The sequence below is a fragment of the Corvus moneduloides genome, chromosome 11 (genome assembly GCF_009650955.1).
Source record: "Corvus moneduloides isolate bCorMon1 chromosome 11, bCorMon1.pri, whole genome shotgun sequence".
Classification (NCBI taxonomy): domain Eukaryota; kingdom Metazoa; phylum Chordata; class Aves; order Passeriformes; family Corvidae; genus Corvus; species Corvus moneduloides.
This window is the reverse complement of record NC_045486.1, coordinates 15,379,276-15,406,666: the sequence shown is the minus strand read 5'-3', so window position 1 is coordinate 15,406,666 and position 27,391 is coordinate 15,379,276. Positions and strand designations below refer to the sequence as shown.

The following is a 27,391-nucleotide window of genomic DNA, read 5'->3' as shown; positions in this document are numbered from 1 at the left end:
GGCCAGAGCATGAAGCTGGCACGGGCTGAGCCGAGGCATCCGAGAGCTGCCGGGGGGCCTCTGGCACCGCCACGCAGCAGGGCCAGAAAGGAGAGGGGACAGGCTGGGAATGGGGGGAATGGACACAGAAACAGGGATGAGGACAAGGATGGGGATGAGAATGGAAATTGGGACAGGAAAAGGGGTGGGAATGGGGACAGCACTGGGGATGGGAATGAGGACAGGAATTGTGGTGAGGACAGGAAAAGGGACAAAGCTGGGAATGAGGACAGGGATACGGATGGGAATGGGGACAGGAAAAGGGACAGAAATGAGAATGGGAACAGGTATACGGATGAGAATGGGGCGAGGGGATTGAGATAAAGATGGGGATGGGGACAGGAATTGGGGCAGAAACAGGAACGAAGACAGGGATAGGGTGCTGGGTAGGTGGCGAGTATCCACCCCAGGCCCGAGGAGGAAAAAAGCAGCTTGCAGGAGCTGGAACAGGCAGGCAGTCACCCTCAACCATGGCATGGATGTGGCCACGTCAGCATTTCCCATCCCCGGTGTTGGGGGAAGAGCTCCTGGAGAGAGGAAGGGTCCGAGGGTCAATGCACGAACAGAGGATGCAGTGACCCACCCCTCACAGAGGCTTGGAAGTGTAAAGAAGCTGGGGGCCAATTAACCTCACTGGCTAATTAGGACAGGAAGCCACAGGCTTAAACTGCAGCAGGGGAGAAGGAAGTTACGGGAAGGCTGATTTATAACTGCAGGGACTTGGGAGAGCTAATGGCTCAGTTCTGGGTTAATGATACACCGGGAGGTCCAGGACCCTTTCCGTGCCAGCAAGCCATGGATCATGGGGATGAGATGGGATAGTGGGGACCCAGCTGCTCCTTTGGGGGTCTCCAGGACACCCACACCTGTTCTGGGGGCCAGGTCTTGGGGGGGTGGCCTGGGGCAGGGCTGGGCACTCCCTCTCCTGCCTGGCATCACCCCAACGCAGCTTGAGGGAGCAGCTGCAGCCCCCCAGCGTCAGGCAGGTAGTGGAGGGGAGCTGAGAGCAGCCTCTGGCTGTGGCTGCCCCAGTTTAATTCGCTGCCAAATGTGTGTCACCACCCCCAGAACTGAAACCGGAGGCTGCACCAGAGCCCAGTGGCCCTGGAGTGCCTGGGGGGGCCGGGTGACCTGCCACCACCACAGCCCGGTGTGCTGATGTGTGGACACAGGGGACAAGGTGCCCCAAAGCATCACCCAGCTCACCAGCTGCCAGGAGAGAAAGTGAGACTGGAAATTCAGGACAGCCTTTGTGTTTGGACCAGATCACGAGAGACTGGGGCTCCGAGGATGGAAAATAAAACCTCTCCTTAGAAATTCTTTTATCCCAGGGAACTCCCGCGTATCGTGTTTCGGGCCATTTATTTGTGCTGCTGGCTGAGGCCATTGCTGCTGCCCTCCCGCACACAGAGCGGCTGGTGATGAGAATCCGGCGACAAACTCCTCATTTTTCAGAGGAAGACAGAGGAGATGTATGAGGGTGAAGGACGGCGCCAGCTTATTTCTGTGGAGCCATCCCTGGAAAAAGAAGAGGCAGCAGGGGGCAGATCACAGTGGGGCTGGGGGCAGACACCCTCTCTGCCCCCTTCTCAAGCACCAGCAGTGCCTGGGTGTCAGGGTGACCCTGCCTGGGTGGAAACCCTGCCTTGTAAACCTTCCCTTCTTCCCGTGGGGTAACTGGGGGAATGGAGGGGCACTGGGACAGGGCAGGGGTCTGTGCTCAGGGGAGGGATTTTTCCAGTGGCAATGTCTGCTTGTGGGTGGCTACTGCTCTCCATTCCCTGGACCTTGTGCCGGGATGCCTTGTCTCCCCCTGCCCTGCTCCTGCCCAGGGAGCCTGGCTCAGAGAAACATGATGGGTCTTAGATCAGGGCACCTTCCCCTCCAGCACCCCTTGTTGTGGTTTTTCAGCGTCCTTAACTGCTTGTTACCCCATTTGGGAGCAGGTCAAAAGGAGAGGCTGAAAATCTGTGGACGGGACCTCTGACGCCAAGGAGGAATGTCCTGTTGGGATTGGGGGGCATGAGGCCAAGCTCTGTGGTGCTTGCAGGGGGTTGGACCCATATCTGGGTGAGGAAGCCCTGGCAGAGGCTGCCAGCTTGGCAGAAACGGAGCAGGGGAACTGAAACACGCGCCTGGCATTTGGGGGGCTCCAAGGTGTCCCCTTCAGGCAGGAAGGACCAGAGCAGAGCCACGGAGCTCAATTGCACAGCACCTGCCAGTGATTGCCTTGGGTGTGCAGTGGGGACGGTGCTGGGCAGGGATCACCGGTGCAGGGGGAGAATGGTCCCAGAAAGGGATACCCAGGAATCAGCAGATCCTGGAGCAGAGGGATGCCAGGGCACGCGTACTGAGCTGGGATCACCCAGGTGCCAACAGGTCCCAGGGCCGCGGGATGCAGGGGTGCAACCAGAGCGGGCAGGGGTCACCTGCCTGCCCTGGGCTGAGGGCCGGGGGTCACCAGCGGGGGTACCCGGGGTGGGGGCGGCAGAATGAGCAAGGTGGGGCCAGGGACGGCGCCCCACTCGCAGCATTTGGAGATGCCGTTTGTGGGAGACGGTTTCTCACCGGAGCCGGAGCTCTCACAAAGCCGCCGACTCGCCGGGGCTCGGCTCCCCGCAGACCCCGCCGCCCCGGGCCGCCCCCCGCCGCGGCAGACAAAGGAGGGACGGCACTTATTTATCCGCCTCCTTCCCGGGACCGGCTGGTGGGCTGCGGAGGTGCGGCGAGCCACCGGCGGGCTGGCACGGCACGGCGGGGCAGCGCCTGCACCCCGCAACAAAGGGCCGGAGCCGGAGGTGAGAGGCGGGGGCGGCGCCGGGGCTCGAACCTGCGGCCCGGGCGGTGGGCGTGGCCGGGGGCGGGTCTATGCAAACGACGCCCCCCGCGGCGGGCCCGCAACGGGGCCCAGTGGGGGCCGGGCCCCGCCCGGTGCCCGCCCCGCCCCGCCCGGCGCTCACGGGCCGGGGCCGCGGCGGCAGTCGCGGCCGAGAGATGGCGGGGGGCCGCGGGACCCCGGCGCGGCGCTGAGCCCCGCCGCCCTCCTCACCGGGACCCCCGCGGAGGTAAGAGCGGCGGCGGGCGGCGGAGCGGGTGCCCGGCGCGGGGGGCGCCCCGGGAAAACTTTCCGCCGCTCGGAACTCGCGCGTGTGGGTCCCCCCCGCCGCAACTTGCCGGTGAAGTGGGCAGGTGGGCCGGGGGCTGGTGCCGGCGGTGCGGTGCTGGGACCCCAGCCCCGAGCTGGCGGCGGCACCGGGTGCTTTGGAGACCCCCGCTCCCCGCCTCGCAGCGGGGCTGTACCGAGGTGGGGGGACCCTGTCGGTCCCCCTGCTCCCGGGAGCCGCGGCTGGGCAGGCGCGCCCCGGTCCCGCTCGGGGCGGGGGGACTGTCGCAGGGGACGGGGGCTGGCAGGGAGCTCCCGGGGCATGGGGTTGCGGCAGGGCTCGGCGGCGATCGAGTGCCCGGGGAGGGGGTGCCGGGGGACACACACACGCCGGAGAACGCCCGGCACCCTGGAGCAGGCTGCCGGAGCCCGCCCCGATGGGACGCCGAACCCCGATGAGACGCCGAGCCCCGGCAGGACCCCGCGCCCCGGCGGGCTGGGGGTGCGCGGAGAACGCCCGGGCGGGGGGCGCAGGGGACAGCCGGCGCTCCCTGGGGACAGGCCAGGCGTACCAGAGCGCAAAGTTGTGCAAAGTTATTTCCCGGGTGCGCGGGGCCGCGGTGGACATTTAGCGTTATTATATTATGTTATGTTCTTTTTTCCCCCTATTTTTCCCCCCTTCCCACTGATGGCATCGCGCGCCGTGGCCGGAGGTGGGCCAGGCTCCCCTCCCACTGCCTATCCTGCCTCTATTGCTTTTCCCTCCCAAAATGTTTCCTGCCCTCTCCCGAGGCCACGGGGAGCAGGCGTGCAGGCAGCCCTACCCCTGAGTCCCCCCGGGGTACTCCCGAGGCATCCCCTCAGCCCTCTTTGGGGGTTCGAACCCCAAAAGGAGCCCCTGTTCCAGACGAGAAAACCTTTCCCTAATTGCTTGGGCTCGGCGGCGCTGGGTTGACCAGCCCGGAGAAGGGGGGATGAAGCCGAGCGGGATTTTGATCTTCCTGCGGCAGCACAAGCAATGGCCAAACTTTAATTGCTAAAAAACCCCTCCAAGCCCAGACAGCCCGAGGGCTGGAGGGCAGGAATGTGGCCGCTCTCCCCTGGAGTTCTCAGTTTTCCCGGAGTGCAGATGACCCTGGAAATGGAGATTTCCTGGCCAAGGTGCACTCCAGCGGCCCGTTTCCCTTTTTGCTTCCTTGGAATTTGCCTTTCCCAGCCGGGTCTGGGTGCCCCCCACTCACCGCCGGCCCTTTCCCCTCTCCTCGCCCTGCGCTTGCTGCGTTCCCCTCCTCTCCCTCTTTTCCTTTGTTTGCCATCTCGCTCCCTGTCTCTGACGCGTACGCCGCTCCATCCAAATGCAATAGTAGGATTTGCCAGAATTATTTCCTAAAGCTGCCGGGGAGAGGGGGGAGGTTTGGATGGAGGGGGGTTATTTAACTGCAACCAACTGGAGTTTTGGCTGGTGGAGGAATTGGGGGTGCAGGCTGTCCCGGCCTGGCGCTGATGGGAAGGGCAGAGCCTGGGAATGGGTGGGAGAAGGGGGAAGGCAGCCTGAAAAGGGATCGAACACCAGTACAATGGAACAGAGCTGGGTGTGCTTAGGGGCAGAGGAGCAAACTGAAATATTTACTGACCCCAAAGGCAAGAAGGAGAAAAAAACCCGCAGCCCCAGGGAGCAGCGGTGCCACCACACTCGGGGTCTTGCCCTGCAGCTGGTGACATTGCTGCTGCCCTTGCCCTGCTCGGGGCTGGGGCTGGTGGTGTGGGTACTGTGCACTGCAGGAGAGGCCAGCCAGACCACCCGGGTGGGGTGCGGGATTGCCCCCTTTGCAGCTCAGCATCAATTTCCGGGGTGCCCCAAAGGATTCCCGGCCATCCGTCCCGCTCCTTGGGTGTGCCTGTGCCCTGTGAGGCTGTGTGGTGGCAGCTGGCAGAGCCCCGGAGGGCATGCCTTCATGAGGGTGTCACGCTGGGGACCCCAATTCCCACAGAACTGACCCCCTTTGGCCGGGCTGGCTGGACACTCCCCGCATGCCTGAGCCCAGCCGTGTACCGTGGCACAGTGCGTCCCACCCAGGCACGCCGCTCCCTGGGGACATGAGGGGCTTGCCACCGCGGTCCTCCTCCCAAATCCTGCCTGAAGCACTCTGGAGACCCCCAGGAGGGTGCTGCCTCGGGAGAGGGGCCTGACCCAGAGGACGGTGCGTCCAGGAGGGGCAGTGGGGTGCGCGGGGGGCACTGTGCACTGTGCTGTGCTGGGGTGCGTGTGTGGCTTGCTGGAGGCAGCTTGGCGGACTCTGCTCAGTGCCGGAGCCCCAGGGAGTCCAGCTGCCTGGCACACAGGCAGGGCTTTTTTTTTTTTCCCCTCTTCTTTTTCTTCCTCTTTTATTTATGAAAAAAAAAATCCCTTTTTTTTTTTTTTGTACGTTCTTGGAATAATGAAGTCCAGATTTCCTTCATGTTGGAAAGATTTGATCCCAGCTCTGCTTGCTGTGGCTTTGCTGGGGGCTGGGAGGAGAGGTGGGGAGGCGAGGGTTGGCAGTGGGACCCCTCTGGGTGCTGGGGCAGGGGGAGCCAGCCCAGAGGGGGGCTGGGGATGCTGCAGCTGAGGGGAGGTGTGAGGAGGGATGGAGGGATGCTCCTCACCTGGCCAAGGCTCGCTGTCTGGGGTGGAGGAGGGTGCTGCAGCAGCTCTGCCACGCTTGCCTCGCCCTGTGTGCTTGGCTGGGCACCCAAGGAGGTGAGGCTGTGGCCCCCCGATTCGTGCCCCCCGCCCCCCAGTCTGCAGAGTGGAGTTCAGCCTCCCGGGGCTGGCTTCCAGTCCTCCCCAGAGGATGCTGCGTGCCAGCGGGTGATGGAGAGCAGGATGTGGGGTTTGTACCCCTCGGGGGGGTGGCGGGTGCAGCGAACTGACATCCCTCCCACGTGTGCCCTCCTTGGCAGGCTCGGCTCCCCCAGACTCCCCTCGATCTCGGCGCCAAGGCGCGTGCCCACCATGCCCGTGGTCGGTGTCCTCCTCTGGGCCACCCTGCTGACTCTGGGCTGGCGGGCTGCCCATCCCAAGGACCACAGCTTCGCTACCCCCAGGGTCCAGCTCTCCTTCAAAGGTAAGAGTCTGGTTGTTGGAGTGGGGGCAGGGTGGGACCCCAAGATGGAGGAAACCACGGGCACCCCAGTTCAGGCTCCTCCTCCTCCTCCTCGCTCGGGGGGGCATCAGCAATCTGCACCCTCCGAAATCCCCATGGGAATCCATATTCAGGTGTGGCTGAGCTCCCAGTCTGCACCAGCACACGCAGTCTTGGGGGGCTGGTAGCCTGCTTAGTCCCCCCAGTATGCTTCCTGTTGTGGGTGGGTGGCTCCCTCCATCTGGCAGAGCTGGGTGCTGAGGTGCGGGAAGCCCCTCCGGCAGCACCCCGATTCCAGACAGCAGCTTGACGCCGCCCCGACCCCCCCAGCTGGTATTAACGCCTGGGAGCTGGCAGGGAGCCGGGAGAGGCAGGAGGGGAGGGTGCTGGGTGGGGGGGAAGGAGCTTAACCCTTTCGTACCGGGGCTGTTTAGCCCACCCAGCCACTCTAGGAGCTGTGGGGGGACCCCTGGGTCAGCTTTGGGGTGCCCATAGGTGGAGGGGTTTGTCCTGAGCTCCTGTTTTGAGGCTGCTGAGCGGGGCAGGCTGGGGCTGATGAGGCAGGTCCAAGGGCTGCAAACCTTGAGGAGCGGAACGGAAATTGTCCCTGCTGGGCGCTTGCCTGCTTGGTTGTGTGTCAGGAGGTGACAGACACGAGGAGTCTCATGTCTGCCTCCCCTTGGGGTCCGTGGGAGAGCTGGGGCTGTGCTGCCTGTGCTGTCCCACCGTGGCTTTGCCCTCTGGTCGCCTACTGAACCTGCAAGCCCACGGACGTGGGGGCAGAACTGATGGTGAGCACAGCAGAGGCAGGCAGGAGGGGCCGGGGGGCTGACAGCAAACGCAGTAGAGAAGCAGCAGCAGCCACGGGTGTTACAGGCTGGTCTTGACAGAAAAAATGGCTGGTATGAAGAGTCTGGGGACAAGTCCAGGCTGGAAAGCAGTGAGCAAGTTCCTCCCCAGAGGCAGGCGCCACTTTCCTCTCCAAACAGCGTTTTTGGAGGGTTTTGGGGGCTGCTGGGGCACTTCAGCTGCTGTATGGATTCTTCCCCACCCTGGCTTAAAACACCTTTTCCTCACAGCTGTGGGGAGCGGAGGCTCCAGTAAGGTCCCACCTGGACCCGCTGCCCACGGCTATGGCGTGCACTAGGAGTGAGATTAATTCTGGATAGGCATGGTTAAGCTTGCTGTGCCACAGGTTCGGGGCTGGTTTGGGGTTGGTTTTTTTTGGCCCCAGCTGGTTGGGGCAATGGTTCCTGGCTGTGCTCAGGATCTCCAGTTGTCCTCCCTCCTGCCTGAGGTGGTGTGGAGGGGCTCCCCCTGCCCTCGCTGCCTAGAGAGGGGATTTGCGGTGGGAGGAGGGCTGATTTGCACTGGCACATGGAGAAGAAATGCCAGTGGTGTGCTGGATCCAAGCACATCGGGATAGGGAGGGTTGCCACTCGCCTCTTTCCTGCTTGCACTCTGACAAGGGTGGCAGTGGTGGAGAATTTTCCCGGGGTCTTCCTCGAGGGCCAGCTGGGGGCCACACACCAAACTGCTGGTGAGCAGCTTCCTGAGCTGATAATCTGCCCACAGCCTCCCTGAAGCCATAGGACCATGAGTGACAGTGACAGTGGCACTTCATGGATGGTCCAGCCCCTTCTCTTGCCTGGACAGGCAGGGATAATACCCAAAAGCCCAGGCCCAAATCCCCCAGTGCAGCTGCAGACAGTGGGTTTGAGTGTGATCTGTCTGGGCTGGGGGACACTGGTGTGATGAGTTGGGCTGGGCTCTGCTGTCAGGGATGGCTGTGGTGCCACAGGGGACCAGGTGGCCGTTTGTGCAGCCACAGCTGCTGGGGTTGGGGTGCGGGTCTCCACCACAGCATCCTTCTGGCTAAAGCATCCCGGTGCCAGGGTGGGATCAAGGTGGCCTTGTGGCCAGGGTGCTGGGGAAGGAGCCGCCATGTCCCCAAGTGTGTCCCCCGGCGCCTTGCCTGGCCAGGCCTGGAGCCCTGCCAGCTGCGGGAGCGTCTCTGGGTTTGTTTGCCTTTGCTCGTTATCGCGCGCCAGAGGTTTGTCGCAGCTCCCCGGGGCCTGCGTCATCCTCTATGGAGCCCCGGCGTCTCTGAGTGCATTAAAAAAAATACATCCATAAAATACTGAAGTGATAGGAAAGGGGTGGGAACTGAGCTGTGCCCTGGTGCAGGGTGATGGGCCGGCCAGGGTCAGTCCTCCCCCCATCCCGTCACCCCTGTGGTCTCTTTACGTCTGTCCTCCTCTCAAGGCTTTCCTGTCCGTGTGTCGGCAGGAGGAAGGTGACCAGCATGGAAAGAACAGTGCTGGGAGCGGCTCCGGCACAGCTCCCTTTTGCCAACAGCTCTTCCCAGATCCCAGCCCAGTGCCGGCCAGAAATAGGGTGGATATTTTTAATCATCTCCGTGCTAACAATTCACTCGCTCCCCACACTGCTGTACACATCCTGCAGCCCCCTCTCCTCTGGGCCTTCCTCCGGGCCGGGGGCTCGGGCACCAGAGAGGCTGGCCCATTCCCCACGAGGATGCAGGAGGTGATGATGATGATGATGATAGTGATTCATCCCTCCGTGTCCTGCTCCCCGTCCAGCGTGGGAAAAGCATGCGGGAAGGAAGGGTGGGCTCTCGCCCCGCATCACGGCGGGAAGCCCTCGAGGTCAGGGCTCTCCATGGGGCTTCCAAATGAGAGCTGCTCCCCACAGTGAGGGGAACAGCCGTGCTGGCACCTCTCGGAAAAGCTGTGGCTGAGGTCCAGCCGGGGGCAGCCCTGGCAGGGAGGGGCTGGGTGAGATGCAGGGCAGTTCCTGCAGGGGAAAAAAATTACTTTAAAAAGAATGAATCAAGCGTGGAGTCTCCTCTGGGCTCCACTGCCAGCCCCCTGCGTGGCCTGCCCCTGCCTGCCTTGTGCCTCAGTTTCCCTTCCCACCCCGCTGGCATCTCTGCTGGTGGCCAGGGGATATCAGCACACTTGATCCGGGCCAGGGGGTGGCAGATGGCTGGAGAGGAGCCTGGACAGGGGACCATGTCCCGGGGGCCGCCCAGGCGCCCTCCTAAGCTGCTGCAGCTGTGGGCACTGCTTGGTGGCAGCAGGATGAGATAAACACAGGGGGGTACAGGGCGTGCAAGCAGGGCCAAGGGCTATGGGGCAGCCAGTGCTGGGAACGTGCTGGGAGCACTGGCACTGTTGGTCCCCACCCTGGCATGAGTGCCCCAAGCTGCTCCTCAGACCCTGTAAAGGTCAGGGGGATGCCATAGTCCCCTTTCCCGTGCGCTGGGGGCGGGGACATGGGGCTGAACCCTGTGACCCCTAAGAGGATTTCCTTGGCTGGGACAGTGGGGGGCTGCGGCAGGGCCCCTCCACCCGCTGGGACCGGCTGCTGCTGGGGCTGAGCTCCCTGGCTCCGGCTGTGAAGCTCTATAATCTCCTTAAACCCTCCCCCCCCCAAAAAACCCTGTGCGATTTCAGCCCCCCCAAGTCTATATTTAATAAGCTAGTTATCACTCAAATTAACAATGCTTCTTATGGAACAGCATGGCCCTTCCCGGGGTCCTGGCACGGGTGTTCTCCCCACTCCAGTGCCGCTTGGGCACAGAGCAAAGGGCCTGGAGCAGCCGCAGTTTCCACCCGGCACCGTGCCTTCCCCTCAGGGCTGCGGAAGGAAATAATGTCCAAAAATCAAACAAAAAAGCCCAAAGAGCAGTGGGTTGGGGCACCGCAGCTCAGCACTCTGCTTTTGGGGTGATTAAAGTCCTTTTTTCTGAAGCCAGGCTCGTTCCCGAAGGGGATTTCATGTTGCTGGAGCATCCCCTGACCCAGCCAAGAGCCTGGTCACCACTGCGGAGTGATGCTCGGTGGGAACAGGGTCCCCCCTGCCAGCGCTGCTGGATGTTGGGGCACATCCACCCATCAGCGCTTGGGGCGGGCTGGCCGGGGGATGAATCAGCGGTTTCCGCTGAAAAAATGTGGGTTTTCTGTTTTTTTTTTTTTTTTTGGCTTGCGCCCAACCGGCCGGGCTGTGATGGCTGCAGGGAGCACCCGGCCGGCACTTCTTTCATCCCGAGGGATTTGACCCGGGCGGCTGCAGCACCTGTCCCCTGCCGGCACGGGGCGATGCTCCAGGGGGGCTGGAGATGATCGGGAGTGGAAGGCAGCAAGCGGGAACAGGAGTCATTTCATCTCCCAAGCCCCTGCAAGGCAGCTTCGGTTTCCTCCCACCTGTGAATCGGTTAAATGGGAAAAGAGCTTGGCTGGGGGCCACGGAAACTCTCTTATTACATGTAATTAGCTTAATTACATCATAAATAACCCATCAAGGGGTAGCGGAGTGACGCTCAAACAAATAAGCAATTCTGCTTTCATCGGACGACCCACCCAGCTCTTTGATCAGCCCCAATAACAACAAATGCTTTAACCACGAGAGGGGACGCATCCAGCCCCCTATCCCTCTCCCGGCATTGCTCCCCATCCTGCCCCTCTGACGCGTACCCAAAAAGCTGCATCTCAAATTTCAAGTAGGGGAAAAAATGAGTAGGGAACATAATCAGAATTTGGGGCACGCTTCTAAATTTGTGGGATAAAACGCTGCAGGATGGAGATGGGATTTATCCCTGCTGTGCCAGGCTCCCTTGGGATCAGTGCTGGGCTTCTCCATCGGCATTTAAAGTGAATTCATTCTCCCCCATGCAAAGAAAGGGCTCCCGAAAGGCGCTGGCTCCGCCAGCCGGGGGGGGCGGGGGGGGCGGGAGTGCGGTTATTGAATATAAACACGCCGTGTAATTTACATGCTAATTATGTTGAATGCGCTACAAGCCCATAATTAGAATCTAATTAGGTGAGAGCGCCTGTAATTGGTTTTGGGGAATGCAGTGATGGTGCACCTGGGGAGGTGACCCGCTCGGGTCGTAATGGCATTAACTCTTCGTGCTGGTGCCCTGGTGATGTTTGGGGGTGTCGGGAGGATTTGGGGGGCTGGGGTGGAGTGAGGAGTCCCTCGGGGTGCTCGGTTTATCGAGAACCCCCAAAATCTCTCTCTGGCTTTGGAGATCAGCACTGGTCTCCGTGCCAATGGGTGTTAAATAGGGACCACTCACCCCTGCCCGATGGGGGCCAGTGGTGACAGCCAGCAAGGGTGGCACTGTGGACAGCTGCCGAAGTTGGGAATGCAGCCCGAAATTGGCATTGCAGGGGGAATTTGGCTTTGCAGAGCATGCGGTCGGGCGGGGGTGCCGTGGGTAGAGCAGGGCATCGCGCCTTGTTGTCAGCCCTGGGGCTCCTGGCCGCCGGCATCACTCGAGGGCGCGGGGTAATTACAGCTCAACGCCCAAGGACACAAAACGATTGCGGGCAGGAGAGTCCCAGGGGGCTCGGTGGGGGCTCCGCGGAATGTTGTGAGGCGACGGTCCCCAGGGAGGCCACCCTGGCTGTGATGCCGAGCGGCTCCTGGCTCCGGTGCTCGGCAATTAAAATAGGATTAGGCTCCCGGCCAGCCGGGGAAGCTTTGCCGGTGCCGGGATTGGCAATGGCGATGCCGGGGGGAATATGCTCGTTGGGGCGCATCGGCTAATGAGCCGGCTTCTCCAGCCCGGCCGGGGCCCCTGCCCCGCTCCATCCCCAGAGACACCCCATGGCTGCTGGGGGAGGGTTTGGGGGCACGGTGACACTGGGGGCTTAGGCAGTGCGATGGAGGTTTGGGAGGTCAGAGGTTGTGGCAGGGTCTTGCCCGCCCCGCCATCCTCTTTGGAGAGGGCGTTACGGGGCAGTGGGTCTGTCACCGCCCTGCTTTGGGAGTGCCCCCTCTGATCGCTGGGCCGTGGGGGGCTGAATGGAGCCCCCGGCGGGGGGCCAAGGCCCTTTGTGCTACTGGTCCTGTCCCCTGCCAAGCCCTGGAGACTCCCATCCTAATGGATGTGGGATATTTGGGGCTGTCACTGACATGGAACCCTCCACCACCAGTGTCCTGGAGCTCCAGGATCCCGGGGCTGTTGGTGCTGGCATCCCCAGGCTGGGCAGGGATGGCAGATGAAGGATTGTTCTGGCATGGGGGCTCCTGTCCAGTTGAAGTGCCATCCCTTTCTCTGCCTGCTCCAGGTGTCTCTGTCCTGGGTGGGAAGCCTGGGCACACGACTCCATCATTGGCAGCCGTGGACGAGCTCTTCTGCTGTGCCTGTGCCACCCACTGCCAGAGCCACCCTGCCCTCTCCTGGCTCCCGAGCTCGGTCCCCACCGACACCGGCATGGCACTGAGGGAAGCACCAGCACGCACACCCGGTGTGGGGCACACACCCGCACACACACGGGGTATGGGCCCGTGGGGCAGCGTCAGGACATGGGACAGGCAGGGACCAGACCCAGTGTGCCACGGCACAGGCGGGGATTGCTGCAGGACAGGCTGGGACGCCATGGGTGGCATGTGAGCCAGCACCAGCAACAGGGAGCATCTGGAGCCCAGATGGGCCAGGCAGGAGGAGGAGCCTGCTGTGGGTGGGTGGGTGAGCGGCCCCCCGGCCCCCCATCCGTGGCACTGTTCCAGTGCACCTCTGCCATGGCCCCCTGCCTGCAGCCCAAACTCCAGCCCTTCCACATGCCCACCGTGCTCGTCCCGTCCGTCCAGCCCTGGCAGAGGGGCAGGCCCCAGGCCGGGGGCGGTTCCTGTCCCCACAGCCCGCTCCCACGGTTCTGCGTGTGAGCACTGGCCTCACTGCCATGGCCCAGTGGGTCCAGCAGCTGTGCTGGTGCCCCACTGCGGGACTGGGGAGCACCGCTGCCAGCCGGGGAACAGAGGGGGTGCCCTGGATGGGGAAGGGACCCTGGTGGCACCTGTGGGACATTCCAGTGCCTCATGCGGCCGGGAGGTCAAGGAGATCTGCAGGCACTTGGCCTCCCGTTGGGAATGGCAGCTGGCTGCTGGAGCCCTGCCCGGTGCTGCCTGGAAGCCGGTGTGATGCTTCCTGACACTGACCTGCGGGACCCTGCTCCGCCCCTCCCTGGGAAGGGGGGTCCCCAGAGCTGCTCCCAGTGCCTGCACAGGGCACCCCTCTGCAGGGAGGGACAAACTCCACAGGGTGAGGGTGCTCTTTGTATCAGTGTATCATGGGTGTGGCATCCCATGGCTGTTGGTGGCATCCAAAGAGGATGACAACTCTGAAGAGTATGGCATCTGGGGCAGATGGCATCCCATGAGGGTGACATCCAGTGGCTGAGGGTGGCATCTGATGGTTGGTTGTGGCATCCAAAGAGGGTGACACCTTTTAAAAGAGTGGCATCTCCAAAGGAGTTGGCTTCAGAGGCACATGGCATCACGTGGAGGTGGCATCCAATGGCTGTTGGTGGCACCTTAAGAGAGCAGCACCTTCAAAAGGAAGCATATGGGGAAGATGACGTCCCATGGGGGTGGCATCCAGGGCAGATGTCATCCCATGGAGGTGGCATCTGATATTTGGGGGCGGTATGCAAAGAGGGTGACACTTCCAAGGGGAATGGCACCTCCAAAGAGTGGCATCTCCAAAAGGTGGTGGCCTCCAGGGCAGATTGTATCCTGCTGGGGCGGGGTGCTCTGTTTTACTCCTGCCCTGGCCCCTGCCGCGTGGTTGTTGGCACCGGCCCACATCATCTGCAGCACTTCTGCCTTCCATCTGGCTGCCTCATTGCACTTGTGAATATTCATGACCCTCATTATCCTCTTTCACTCCTTGCTCCCACACTTAGGCTAAAAATAACTTTCCAAGGGGGATGGGGTGTGGGGGGCGGGAGGCTCATCCCCTCCCCTGGAGCTGGTTCCTTGGGGTCCCAGCACCCCCATCCTAGGAGCCAGAGGCTTGGCTGGAACATGGGGTCACAGTGCAGGAGAGGGATGCTGCTGGAGATTTTGGGAGCTGTGCTCTCTGGGCTGGGGTGGCAGAGAGCCCCTGCCTCCTGCCTCATCTCAGTGGCAACCTCCACTCCCTGCTGGATCTCCTGAGCACAGGTCCTGATGATTTCTCTCCTGCCCACTCTTGGTTGTCCCAACTGGCCACGAGCATCTCTGTCATTGTCCCATGTCCTGCATAGAGGTGGCAGTATCATGGTGCTCATGGAGTGGAAAGTGGGGCACCAAGGGACTGGAAGGCGGTGAGCACCTCTTCTCATGGGGTGTCCTCCAGCTGGGCCCTGTCTTCCCTCAGGGATGACCCTGAAGACAGGAAGTCCCTAGGGTACTGACCCTTTCCTCTTTCCCCTTGTAGAGCTGAAGGCAACAGGCACAGCACACTTCTTCAACTTCCTCCTCAACTCCAGTGACTACCGCATCCTGCTGAAGGACGAGGACCACGACCGCATGTATGTGGGCAGCAAGGACTACGTCCTCTCGCTGGACCTCCACGACATCAACCGCGAGCCCCTCATCGTAAGCTGCCAGCACGGGGCAGGGGGGAGCGGGTGGAAGGGGGTAATTGGGCACTTTGGGGGCCTTTTGGATGCCAGGGCGAGAGCTCCATGGGCATAACTGGTGCTGGTGGGGCAGTGGTGGGGCCACATGGGAGTCCTGCTCTGCCCTGGGTTGGTGTTTCCACAGATCCATTGGCCCGCGTCCCAGCAGAGGATCGAGGAGTGCATCCTGTCAGGCAAGAACAGCAATGTGAGTAGCTACCATGAACCCCCTTCTGGCAGTGGAGTGGGGCTGGTGGCTGGCACTGGAGGGGGATTCATGTCCCCATGTCCTACCCTGGAAAAACCCTCCCCCAGCATGAACAGACATGTCAAGATGGGGTGGCACTCCAGGGTGTCGCAGTGTCCTGTCACCTATTCTGTTCCAGCCAGGCAGGTCCTGGAGAGCTTCCCGTGCAAGTAGGAGGCCAAGCTCCCCATGCTGCTTCCTCTTACCAGCCAGGGCTGGGCCCTCCAGCTTGCCAGCTCGTGGCCCATGCCAACCCCTGATCCGGGCTGTCCAATGACCCACTCCATCCCATACCCACACCAACATGGCCTAACCACAATCTACAGCCCCCGTGCTTGGGTTGACACGTTCTCCTCTGCTTCCCAGGGGGAGTGCGGCAACTTCATCCGCCTGATCCAGCCCTGGAACCGGACACACCTCTACGTGTGTGGCACTGGCGCCTACAACCCCATCTGTGCCTTTGTCAACCGCGGGCGCAAAGCCCAGGTGAGGGGTGGGAGGGACGGGGGTACTGCGTCGTGCCTGGCACCGTGGTGCTGGCACAGCCAGCTGGGGACTGTGGTGGGGTGGGTGCTTGGCTCGGCTCTGCTCTGCTGGCTGGTGGGAGGGGTTGGGGGGCTGAGGGTTGGGGCAAGGGCAGGCTGGGGGCGACCATGGCTAATGGTGTTGTGCTGCTGAGCGGGGCCAAGCCATCTCCACAGACCAAGCACTTCTCCTTATGCTGGAACTTGGCTGTACTCCGATGGCAGCTTCCACACAACGTGCCCTCCCACCCTGCTGGCTGCAGCCACTGCTGGATCTCCGCTGGGACAAGGGACCCGTCAACCCAGCTTCCCACTGCCAGGCTGCTGAGCCCCTCACTGTGGATTCCAAGGATGCCTGGCACCATGCCAGCAGCAGTGCTGCACAGGGAGAACCCTGCAGAGATTGTGGCAGCACGTGTGGCTGTGTCAGGAACAGCTCCGGATGGATGTCACCCAGTGCCAAGGACCACAACATGCAGTGAGAGGGTGGCATCAAAGCTGCATGCCACCCGGCAGGATGTGTGGCAGACAGAGAAGCATTTTCAAGACAGCCCTGGGAGGGAGCCAGTCTCTGCAAGTAGCAGCATGAGTATCCCAGGGGTCCCAAGCCCTGTGAGGTGTCTGTCCCCTCCACACTGGGGTGACAGGTCCCAGGCCGTGTCTTCTCCTGAGGTTGGAGAGGGAGTTACCAGCTCAAACAGAGGGAGGATCACGTCGCTGGATATAAAGGACAGGTGTCTGCCTCAGAGCCCCCAAGCCTGGCACGGGCACTGAGAGAGGTGGATGCTACTCAGACCAGTCCAAATTGGGATTGGACTGGGACTGGAGATCAGCAGCATATGAGGAGGACCAAGGGTGCTAGTGCATTTGAGGACAGCACTAGCTGTCCAGCAGAGCCAGTGGCAGTGTGGAAGCATTCCAGTGACCCCATGGTGCTGATACCTTTGATGCTGAGGCATTGTTCATCAGCACAGGAGGAACAAGGTGGCAGGTGCCATTTTGAGCCCCCAGGTATGAGCCCTGCCTGGCTGGCTGTGGGCAGCCATCTCTCCACTCTCTCTACCCCATGCTAGGGCACCCCAGTTCTGTGGGAGAGAGCAGAATCCATCCTGGAGAAGCTCCTGCTGGAGGCCAGCCCAGCCTGGAGCATCAAGGAACCCAGGGGGACAGCAGTGCTGCTGCTCAATGGGCATCCATCACCCCAGCTCTTGGGGTCCCCTACTCACCCCTGCCCTGGGGGTCCTTCCCCTGCCGGCGCTAACTCTCTGCCCTGCTCCTTTTCCCCAGGGGTTTCCGCCGAGCCAGCCGGGAGGCCGGGAAAGCAGATCCACCGACAGCCCCCTCAGCCCGAGACCAGCACAGAGCAAGGTGGGAACCGGTGTGGGAGCCCGCCGCAGCCGTGCCCACCTCTCCCCAGGGGCACGCCAGAGCCGCGGGCTCCTTCGTCCCACTGGCATGCTTCCGACCCCTGGGCCGGGCGCCCCGTGCCGTGGGCATCCCCGCCATCCCCTTCCCTCTCAGCACAGCATCTCCCGGCCACCGGCCTGGCGTCGGCTTTCCTTCTCTCACTAACTCTTTCCTCCTGGTCCATGTAGGATCCCCCCCGTGGGGGACACTGTCAGGGATGGTGGCTTTCCACCCACCGCTGACTTTGCCTGACTCCAGACTTGCTGTGTCCCTTGGAAGTGACACAAGGAAGTGACCATGTGTCAGCAGAGCCACAGGGCTTGGGATGATTCAGGGGAGGATGCCAAAGTGATGTGCAAGAAGGTGTTTGGGTAGGGCCCACAGAAACATTACTGAGCAGCTGTTTCGCCTTGCCCCAAGAGGGACTTGTGTCATCCTGGCAGGCAAGTGCCCTCAGGGAGGTGACAGCATCCCCAGCTTCTGGGAACACCCCAGTGTGCAGCAGATGCAGTGTGCACCCTGACAGTGTCACCCCCGAGCCTCTCACCTCCGGACTAACATGGGTCAGTGCATGGGCTGGGGAGCATGGGGGACATGGGCACCCCGGTGCAGCCTGGGGCTCCCCCAGCCCCTCAGGTGGTTGGGGGCAAAGGGTGATGCTTGGCAGTGAGCATCTCTTCGACTGCGGGCAGCTCCTGCTGCCAATTTCCCAGTGCCAGCTGGGAAAACACTCTTGCCATTTTAGCCCCCTCAGGTCACCCCAGTTCCTCTCTCCCTACTGGGGAGAGGGTGTGTGTCCTAGCAGGAGCTCCCTGGGGGCTGCCAGCACGTGCTTCCCAGCAGCTCCGGTGCATTTCAAGGTGCATTAGCCGATCAGCAGTGCCAGCACCACAATGGCTTCCATGTTGCCTGACCAGGAGGGTGAGATGGTGCAGCCAGTGCCAGGGCTATGCTGGAGAGAGAGAGGTTGTTCATGTGAGGCGTTTGCCCACCTCAGGAGCAGGGCCAGCGTTGGGCAGAGGCGTTTGTGATGGTGATGGTGGCACAGACAGCACAGCGATGCAGATGGTGAAATGTGGCTGTGCCTGTCTCTGGGCCCACATGCTCCAGGAGGAGCTGGTGTGAACAAACTCTCCAATGTGAGATGCCCGTGGTGAGATCCCAGCCCCTCATCCCCTCCTGTTCTTCCCAGAGCCAGTCCTCTGGCAGGACCCTCCTGGCCTCTCAATGAGGCGTGGCTGTCACCATGTCCATCACTCATGTGCCAAAGCCAGGGCACAGGGCCAGTGGGCATCTGCCTGATTTGGTTGCTCAAGGTTCCCCCCATGCCCAGGCTCCCCATGGATGCTCCTGTGCTGCTGCTTTGTCTCAGCTGAGGGTGGTCCCTCTGCCAGGGTGAGGGGTGATCTGGCTGGGCCAGCCTGTCCCTGTGTGCCCCTAGCCAGCACTGGCAGAGGATTTTGAGTGTGTCTCCAGAGGCAGTGTGGGTCTCACTCCTGGCTGGGAATGTGTGGTGGTGCCAGGGATGGCCATAGGGAAGGCAGAAGTGACAGTGGGAAGGCATCCCATGGAGCAGACACAGCATCTCACCGTGTGAAGAAAAGCACTGGAAAATGGCCCCTGGCGAGAGAAGTACAGTGGGTCCAGCAGCCGAGCTGTGCCGAGCTGTGCTGAGCTGTGCCGCAGGCCAAACCCTGCCTGCTGAAGCTGCTGGACTGTGTGACCTTGCTGGGCAAGCGGCGATCTGCAGCACAGCCAGCTGGAGTGAAGAGGCAGTCAGAGGGGGATGTTGTCCCAGACCTGGGAGATGGATGCCCCACTTCAGCCTGGTGGCTCAGCCAAGTCTCCAAGTGGTGGAGGGCATGGAGAAGCACCCAGCATTTTTGGAGGAGTCACTCACAGGAGCTTCAGCTTCTCAGGAGACCTGCAGACCCCTTGTGTGGTCCATCCGCATCTGTCTTCGCTGCTGTGCGCCATCCTGGAGCAGGCTGCCTCTCCTGCTGGGCTTTGGGAGCTGTCACATGAATGGAGGGGTGAAGGTCTAACCAGCTGCTCTATTTGCTTCCTTCTCCAGGATTACATCTTCTACCTGGAGCCAGACAAGCTGGAGTCGGGCAAGGGGAAGTGTTCCTACGACCCCAAAGTAGACACCGTCTCTGCATTAATAAGTGAGTCCTGTGGCTCCCTGGTGCCAGGGCTTCCTGCGCTGGGCAGAGGGAATATGCAGGTGGGATGGAGCAGCTGCTCCCACCGGGAGCAGGGTTCCTGCTCTGCTACCCTTACCTGCTCCAGCTGGCCAGGCACCTGGCTCAGCTGAGGTGGGGATTGTGGTAACAGAGCAGTGCCAACCTCCAGAACCCTCTGGAATGGTCACAGGCAGTGGGTCTGGGTTACCTGGTGGCTACCGGCCAGGTCTGGGGCTGGCAATTGAAGAAGGTGGGTGGATGGGATGAGGTGGGGATTCCTGGCTGACCTCTGCTCTCTGCAGATGAAGAGCTTTATGCTGGCGTCTACATCGACTTCATGGGCACGGACGCAGCCATCTTCCGCACCATGGGCAAGCAGACAGCCATGAGGACAGACCAGTACAACTCCCGCTGGCTCAACGGTGAGTTCAGGTGTCACTGGCCCAGGTGCCCTGGGGACCCCTTGGCTCCAGCCCTAGAGATGAGACCTGGCATGTGGTCCTGCATCCTTGTGCCAGGACAGAGACAGCAGCCAGCCTGGGCAGGTGGGTGGGTGAGTGGGTGGGTGGACGGATGGAGGGATGGACAGAAGATGTATTGGTGGATGATGGATGAATGGATGATTGGGGATGGATGGATGGATGGATGGATGAGTGGAAGAATTGATGATGGATGGATGGATCATGGAGGATGCATGGATGGAGGATGGATGCATGGATGGATGGATGAATTGATGATGGATGCATGGATGGATGGATGGATGGATGGATGGATGGATGGATGTGCAGGCACAAGAGCAGGGATAGCTGTGTGGGGCAGTGACAGACATGCCTGGAGCTTTGCTGGGCGGTGGGAGCAGACAGCTGGTGAGAGATGGGGCTGGCTCTGCTGGTGTCTGTGCATGGGATTCTGCAGCGCTGAGATGTCAACCGTGTTGCCTGCAGTCGGTGACCCCAAACATTCGTCCTGCCCCCCTCGGAGCACCCTGCCTATGGGGCAGCAGCTGAGTAAACAGAGCAGAGCAGATGGGATGATCCTGCTGGGCCGGGGAGCCAGCGGGGTGGTAACCCGAAGAGGGGGAGCTGTCAGCGCAGGCTGGACACCGGCTGATGGATGGCAGGGAGAAGCTTCCTGAGAAGCTTCCATGCTGTGTGCTTCCTTCCTGGGGGGAAGACTGGTTCCCACCACCTTGCTCATAGAGCTGATGTATCCCTTCAACCTGTGGACCTCAAGGATGCTCCCAGGGACCTCAGGGATGCTTCAAGCCTCTCCTGGTGCACTAGGGATCGGAAAAGACAGCCAGTTCCTCAGATGCAGCTCTTGCCCTGTGACCACAGCATTGCTTTTCCAGGAGTGGGGTGATGGTGCAGCAGAGGGGGGCTCAGCATCCTGCTGCAGATGGGTGCACAGCAGCCATGGAGCAGGGGTGCCGCTGGGTTGATGGTGCCGTGCTGTGCTGTGCCATTCCAGACCCAGCCTTCGTCCGTGCCCAGCTCATCCCTGACAGCAGCGAGAGGAATGATGACAAGCTCTACTTCTTCTTCCGAGAGAAGTCGGCTGATGCCCCACTGAGTCCCGGGGTCTATTCGCGCATCGGGCGCATCTGCCTGGTGGGTGTGGCAGAGGACAGGCAGGGAAGCAGGCAGGGGGACAGGCAGGGCTGAGCACAGGGGTCTCACTGTTGCAGAATGACGACGGGGGCCACTGCTGCCTTGTGAACAAGTGGAGCACCTTCCTGAAGGCCCGGCTCGTCTGCTCTGTGCCGGGACCCGACGGAATTGAAACGCACTTTGACGAGCTCCGTGAGTGTGCGAGGAGAGGGATGGGAGCCTTCTCTACCCCTGCAGGCTTGGGGGGCACCCTGGGCAGAGCTGGGGACCCCCTTGCTGCCCCCTGCCTCTTGCTCTTCCATGGGTAACTGCTCTCCCTGTACCCCCGGTGTCCCTGCCCACCTTCCCTATGGTGACACCTCCATCTTTCTGTCCCAAGAGGACGTCTTCATCCAGCAGACTCAGGACACCAAGAACCCTGTTATCTACGCTGTGTTCTCTGCTTCGGGGTGAGTGCTGACCCTCCTGGCATGGTGCAGCAGAGGAGGGGGTCCCAGCTGGGTGGGTGTCCTGGCAGTGCCATGACAAAGGTTGGCAGCAGGTCCTTCCCCCCAGGTCGGTCTTCAAGGGTTCTGCTGTGTGTGTCTACTCGATGGCTGACATCCGCATGGTCTTCAACGGGCCCTTTGCCCACAAGGAGGGACCCAACTACCAGTGGATGCCCTACACAGGGAAAATGCCCTACCCCCGTCCGGGCACTGTAAGTACCCCCCAGGCACCACAGGGAGGGGAGCCAGAGCCTGCCAGGCAGCTGGCACCCTCAGAGCTGTGCTGGGGTACCGACTCACCAAGCACTGGTGACGTTTGTGCCACAGTGCCCCGGGGGGACCTTCACCCCATCCATGAAGTCGACCAAGGACTACCCTGACGAAGTGATCAACTTCATGCGCGTGCACCCGCTGATGTACCACGCCGTGTACCCCACGCACCGCCAGCCGCTGGTGGTCCGCACCAACGTCAACTACCGCTTCACCACCGTGGCCGTGGACCAGGTGGACGCGGCAGACGGGCGCTATGAGGTGCTTTTCCTGGGCACAGGTACCCACGCCGCGCACCGCGGGGAATGCAGCATGCTCCGGCGCGGCCCCGGAGGGCGCGGGCACCACCAGGGCTGGCCAGAGCACGGTGCCCTCCACCGCTAGAGCGGGGTGAGGGGCTGAGACTGCCCCCCCCCCGAGATCCCCGCCCCTCCTCGAGAGTCCAGACTGTTCTTTCCCTGTCCCGATGCCGTCCCACAGACACTACTGTCCTGCCTGGTCCTTCCCTTAGCTCAGCTCCTATCCCTGAAGCTGCCAGTCCAGCATGATACTTCCCATCCTAGGGATTCTACCATCCAGCCTCATCCTTTCCTGACCCTAGCACCCATCCAATTTGCTTCCTATTTCCCATGCTAACCCGTCATCATCCAGCCCTGTGCCTTTCCTGTCCAGTTGCCCATTCTACAGGCACTGACATCCAGCCCTGTCCTTCCCAGACCTCAGTGCCCATCCTGGGGGCACTATCATCCAGGCCAGTGCTTTCTCTACTCTTAATGGGCACCTCAGAGCCCCCGTGATCTATCCTGGTCCTTGTCTTGCCCTGTTGCCTATCCCCATGCTGCCCTGGGTGGTGGCAGTCTCTAGGCACAGGGAGTGACCTGAGCTGGCACACTGCACCCCTGAGCTGGCACACAGCTACCTGCCACAGCAGGAGAGAGATGGGGATGGGCTTCGGGGATCCTTCCTCCCCGCAGCCTCAGCAGGGACCCCCTTCCCAGGCAGGGAGGGCACGGTGCCCAGGGGTAGTGCTGAGCACCTGGGCACTATGATGTCTTGCAGATCGAGGCACCGTGCAGAAGGTCATCGTGCTCCCCCGGGATGACATGGAGACAGAGGAGCTCATGCTGGAGGAGATTGAAGTGTTCAAGGTAAGGGCTGGCATGTCCTCTACTCTGCTGAGTGTTCTTGACCCAGCCAACCAGCCCCTTGGGACACCAGCCAGCCCCTTGAGACATCTTGGCCAGCTCTGGAGGGACTCCAGGCATTGGTCCTCCTGCCTGCTGCCCACTCGCATCTTCCCCTGCCTGCTCCGCCTGCTCCAGCTGCCTGTGGGGGGTTTGGGGTGCTCACCCCAGGACTGTAGTGTCAGTCCAAGCAGTCACCCCTCCATCTTCTTCATTCCTCCCCTCATCTAGGTGCCAGCACCCATCAAGACGATGACCATCTCTTCCAAGAGGGTGAGTCAGAGCCCGTGGCAGGGGGCTGGGTGGGGAGATCCCATCACAGGCCCAGCTGTGGCATTGCCCAGCTTCATCACAGCACCTTCCGGAACAGGAGGCACATGGAGGCCCTAGCGCAGTGGGGATGAGGTAGCATCTCACCCTGTCCTCTTTGTCCCCAACAGCAACAGCTGTATGTGTCCTCGGCCGTAGGCGTGACCCACCTGGCCCTGCACCGCTGTGACGTGTACGGGGAAGCCTGTGCCGACTGCTGCCTGGCCCGGGATCCGTACTGCGCCTGGGATGGCAGCGCCTGCACCCGCTACTCCGCCTCCTCCAAGAGGTACAGGGCGGGCTGGGGAGAGGGTCAGGGAGTGACCCCCCAGCCCCAGGCTCCCCCTTTCACCTCCCACTTCCCCACAGGCGGAGCCGGCGGCAGGACGTCCGGCATGGCAACCCCATCCGGCAGTGCCGCGGCTACAACTCCAATGGTGAGTGGGGTCTGGGGCAAGGCCCTGCAGCGTGAGGCAGCTGGGAGGGGAGGCTGAGGGCACCCGCCGGGAGGTGGGGACATGGGGATTCTCTGGTGGGTTGATGGTTTGTATGGGAAGATACACAGATGAATGGGTGGATGAGTGGATAGATTGGAGAGGAAGATGAACATAGATGAGTGGATACATTGGGGATAAGAACAAGCACAGATGAATGGATTGGTTCATGGATGGATGGGCAGATGGATACATTGGACAGTAGGATGAACATGGATGGATAGATGGATACACTGGGGATGGAATATGGGTGGATAGATGGATGTGTTGGGGAGGAGATTGAACAGATTTGGATGGATGGATGGATGGATGGATGGATGGATGGATGGATGGATGGACGGACACCCACCCTTGGAGACAGGGTGGGCAGGGGAGCAGTGCAGTGGGAAGGGGGTGACCTGGCTGCCCATGGCCCCCTGCAGCCAACAAGAACACGGTGGAGGCCGTGCAGTACGGGGTGGAGGGCAGCACAGCATTCCTGGAGTGCCAGCCCCGCTCGCCCCAGGCCAGCATCAAGTGGCTGCTGCAGAAGGACAACAGTGACCGGCGGAAAGAGGTAGGGCAGGGCAGTGCTCCGGGGGTGCCGGGGGTGCCGGGCGCCAGCCGGCTGAGCCGTGCCCCCTCTCGCCCCCAGCTGCGGGTGGAGGGCCGGGTGCTGCGCACGGAGCAGGGCTTGCTGCTGCGTGCCCTCCAGCTCAGCGACAGCGGCCTCTACTCCTGCACCGCCACCGAGAACAACTTCAAGCACACGGTGACCAAGGTGCAGCTCCGCGTCCTCAGCAGCCGCGCTGTCCACGCCGTGCTGGTGCAGGCGGAGACCCCTCCTGGCCTGCCGGGTGCCCCCACTCCCCGCTACCAGGACCTGCTGCAGCTCCTCAGCCAGCCCGAAATGGGACTCCTGGACCAGTACTGCCAGGGCTACTGGCGGCACACAGCCGCCAGCCCCCCGCAGCCGCTGGCTGGCCTCAAAGCCAAGGAGCAGCAGGACCAGAAGAAGCCTCGAAACCGCCGGAATCACCAGCCAGAGACCTATGGGCATACATGAAACCATCATCAGGGACTTTGCTAGCACAGTGGTCTATTTTTCCCCCCTTTTAATATTAAAAATATCTATAAATAAATAAATATATATATATATATACATCCACGCACACACACACGCAGACACACGCGCTCCCCCCTCCCACGGGAGGTGGTATTTATTTGTAGGTTGTACATAGTCAACCTGGGGTGGTCCTACCTCCACCTCCCACCCCCAGGGAGGAGCAGGGACCCCTGGGGAGGAACAGGGACCCCCGAGGTGGCTTCAGTCACCATCACTGTCTTCCCCCCTGCCAAGGACCCCCAGATCCATGCAGGGACCACAGGTCACTACAGCCACTGTCCCCACAGCTGGGGCATGATACCATGCTGGGGGATGGAGGTCCTGGTGTGGGAGGGGATGATGCCCTGGGGAGTGCAGGGGAGGTGAGGTGGGGAGGGGAGACAGGGAGGGGAGGCAGCACCAGACGAGGTCTGCCCACGGCAAGCTGGGCGTGGCCACCATAGCTTTGTGCCTCAGTTTCCCCACAGGGTTATGGAGGAGCAAGCGCTTTCTGTGGGGAAGCTGCAGACCACCAGGCAAGCTGAGGAGGAGGGTGCTGTGGGGTGAGGGTACATGGCTCTGTCACCTCCCCAGGGGCTTGGCAGGGGAGAGATGGGACCTTAAGGTAGGACCGAGGTGTTCAGGCAACAGTGGGGGCTTGGCCCCAGGGTCTTTGGGTGGAGAAGGGAAGGAGAAGGGGCCATGCTGGTGTGAAACCTCGAGCAGCTGCTGGTACTTGGTGACAGTGGCACCCAGGGGTGTTTGGGGCACCCAGCCCATCAGTCGCCCCCTTGGGGCACCCCGCTGGGTGTGGGGGGTTGTAAAGAGTGTACATGGGAAACACAGGGGTGACCAGGGCTGAGTAAGTGCTCCCTGCTGCAGCCGGGGGCACTCCCAAATAAACACTGGCTTTGGGACAGAGGCGGGCGCTTGCGTGTGCTCTGTAGGGGACGGACCTGGCCCCCACCACATAATCCCCTGAGCCCTGCCAGGGCTCCCCTGGGGGAGCACTGGGCCACTGGTGCTGGGGGACAGGGCAGGGGCTGTGGGGAGGTGGCGGTAGTGGGTGGTACTGCTGGGTGTTGGGGTACACTGTGCTGGGCTGGTGGCTGGCCGCCAGCACCGGGTGTTGCTGAAGGCACTGGGAGCACTCAGAGTCCAGTACTGGGGGCACGGGAAAGTACTGGAGCACTAGGAAATGGTACTGGGAGCTGGTACGTGGTGGTACCGGGGGCATGGAGCAGGGAGAGACTTTACAGAGGGCACTGAGGGGTAGTGGATGACAATGAAAGCACTTTGGTTGGTATGGGCACGGTACCAAGCTCCTCTGAGTAGTTCCTGGAGGCACTGGGGTCAGTGCTGAAAGGCCCTGGGGGTAGTACTGGGAACACTGGAGGTTGGTACTGGGCAGTACTGGGAGCACCAGGAGAAGTACTGAGGCATTAGTATTTGGTAGTAGGAGCTGGTACTTGGTACTGGTAGCACTGGTAGGGTACTGGTAATAGTTCTATAGGGGTGGCTGGGGTTGTAGCGGGCAGTGCTGGGCTGTACTGGGGCACTCTGTTCAGTATTGGGGTATAGGAGGGGGTACTGGGCTGCTCTGGGCAGTCTTGAGAGGCACTGGTGTGAGCACTGGAGGTGCTGAGGCTGTGCTGGGGTCAGTACTGGGTGCACTGGTGGGGTGCAGAGCAGAGCAGAGCAGCAGCAGTGCAGAGCTGTACTGGGGGTGGTGCAATGCTGTACTGGGGGTACTGGGCTGTACCGGAGGGTGCTGGGCTGTATTGGTGTGGTGCAAGGCTGTACCAGGGGTGCTCAGGGCTGTACTGGGAGCCTTGGGCTGTACTGGGGTTGTGCAGGGCTGTACTGGGAGCACTGGGCTATAGTGGGGGTTTTCAGGGCCATACTGGGGGCACTGTCCTGTACTGGGAGCACTGGGCTGTACTGGGAGCTGCACTGGGCTGTACTGGGGGCACTGTCCTGTACTGGGAGCACTGGGCGGTACTGGGAGGTCACTGGGCGGTTACTGGGAGCACTGGGCTGTACTGGGAGCACTGGGCGGTTACTGGGAGCTGCACTGGGCTGTACTGGGAGCACTGGACTATACTGGGAGCACTGGGCTGTACTGGGAGCTGCGCTGGGCTGTACCGGGGACACTGGGCCATACTGGGAGCACTGGGCTGTACTGGGAGCTGCACTGGGCTGTACTGGGAGCACTGGACTATACTGGGAGCACTGGGCTGCACTGGGAGCTGCGCTGGGCTGTACCGGGAACACTGGGCTGTACTGGGAGCACTGGGCTGTACTGGGAGCTGCGCTGGGCTGTACCGGGGACACTGGGCTGTACTGGGAGCACTGGGCTGTACTGGGAGCTGCGCTGGGCTGTACCGGGGACACTGGGCTGTACTGGGAGCACTGGGCTGTACTGGGAGCTGCGCTGGGCGCTTCCGCCCTCTGGCGGCCGAGCGAGGCGCTGCAGGAGAGCCGCGGTGAGGGGAGGGGAGCGCTGGGACAGATGGGGGGACACAGCGGCACTGGGGACAGATGGGGGGACACAGCGGCACTGGGCTGTACTGGGGTCACTGGGGGAGTCCTGGCAAGGCCTGGAGCCAGCGGAGGTGGGGGGACACTGCGGTGTCCGTGGGGATACTCAGTTTTGCTGGGGTGGCCACGATGGCAGTGGGGGGCACTGGGGACATAGGAGGGGGGCACTGGGAAGGCACACTGAGGGACCCAGAGCCACTGTGGGGGACTCACTGCGGTTGGGCTGCTAACACAGAGGTGGCACTGCAGTGTCCCTGGACGGTGGGCAGGGTTTTTTTTGGACTGGGGGGGACATGGCCCCCACGCAGGAACGGGAATTGCTTGGGGACACTGGGATTTCTTCTGTAGTCACTGGGGAGTGTT

At 61.8% G+C, this 27,391-nt stretch overlaps 1 protein-coding gene across 2 annotated transcripts; it reads left to right on the top strand.

Moving 5' to 3' along the window:
• The first annotated feature begins 3,002 nt into the window (after window positions 1-3,002).
• Window positions 3,003-24,540, top strand: SEMA3F (semaphorin 3F). 2 transcript variants are annotated; one of them, XM_032121044.1, is made up of 19 exons: window positions 3,003-3,104; window positions 6,086-6,249; window positions 14,501-14,661; window positions 14,830-14,892; window positions 15,298-15,417; window positions 16,743-16,823; window positions 18,937-19,030; window positions 19,351-19,470; window positions 20,519-20,658; window positions 20,736-20,850; window positions 21,038-21,107; window positions 21,214-21,358; window positions 21,474-21,696; window positions 22,476-22,564; window positions 22,832-22,873; window positions 23,041-23,198; window positions 23,279-23,346; window positions 23,826-23,959; window positions 24,038-24,540. In XM_032121044.1, the coding sequence occupies exons 2-19, from the start codon at window positions 6,138-6,140 to the stop codon at window positions 24,446-24,448; spliced, it is 2,346 nt and encodes a 781-aa protein (XP_031976935.1). In that variant the 5' UTR covers window positions 3,003-3,104; window positions 6,086-6,137; the 3' UTR covers window positions 24,449-24,540. The 2 variants fall into 2 exon arrangements, with proteins under 2 accessions (XP_031976935.1, XP_031976936.1); XM_032121045.1 differs by lacking the exon at window positions 16,743-16,823.
• Window positions 24,541-27,391: the final 2,851 nt, after the last annotated feature.

Coding starts and splice junctions, on each gene's coding strand:
- SEMA3F (XM_032121044.1), top strand. CDS start 6,138: ATGCCCGTGGTCGGTGTCCTCCTCTGGGCCACCCTGCTGACTCTGGGC. Junction 14,662..14,829: donor TCAACCGCGAGCCCCTCATC/GTAAGCTGCCAG, acceptor GTGTTTCCACAG/ATCCATTGGCCCGCGTCCCA. Junction 16,824..18,936: donor CGAGACCAGCACAGAGCAAG/GTGGGAACCGGT, acceptor TTCCTTCTCCAG/GATTACATCTTCTACCTGGA.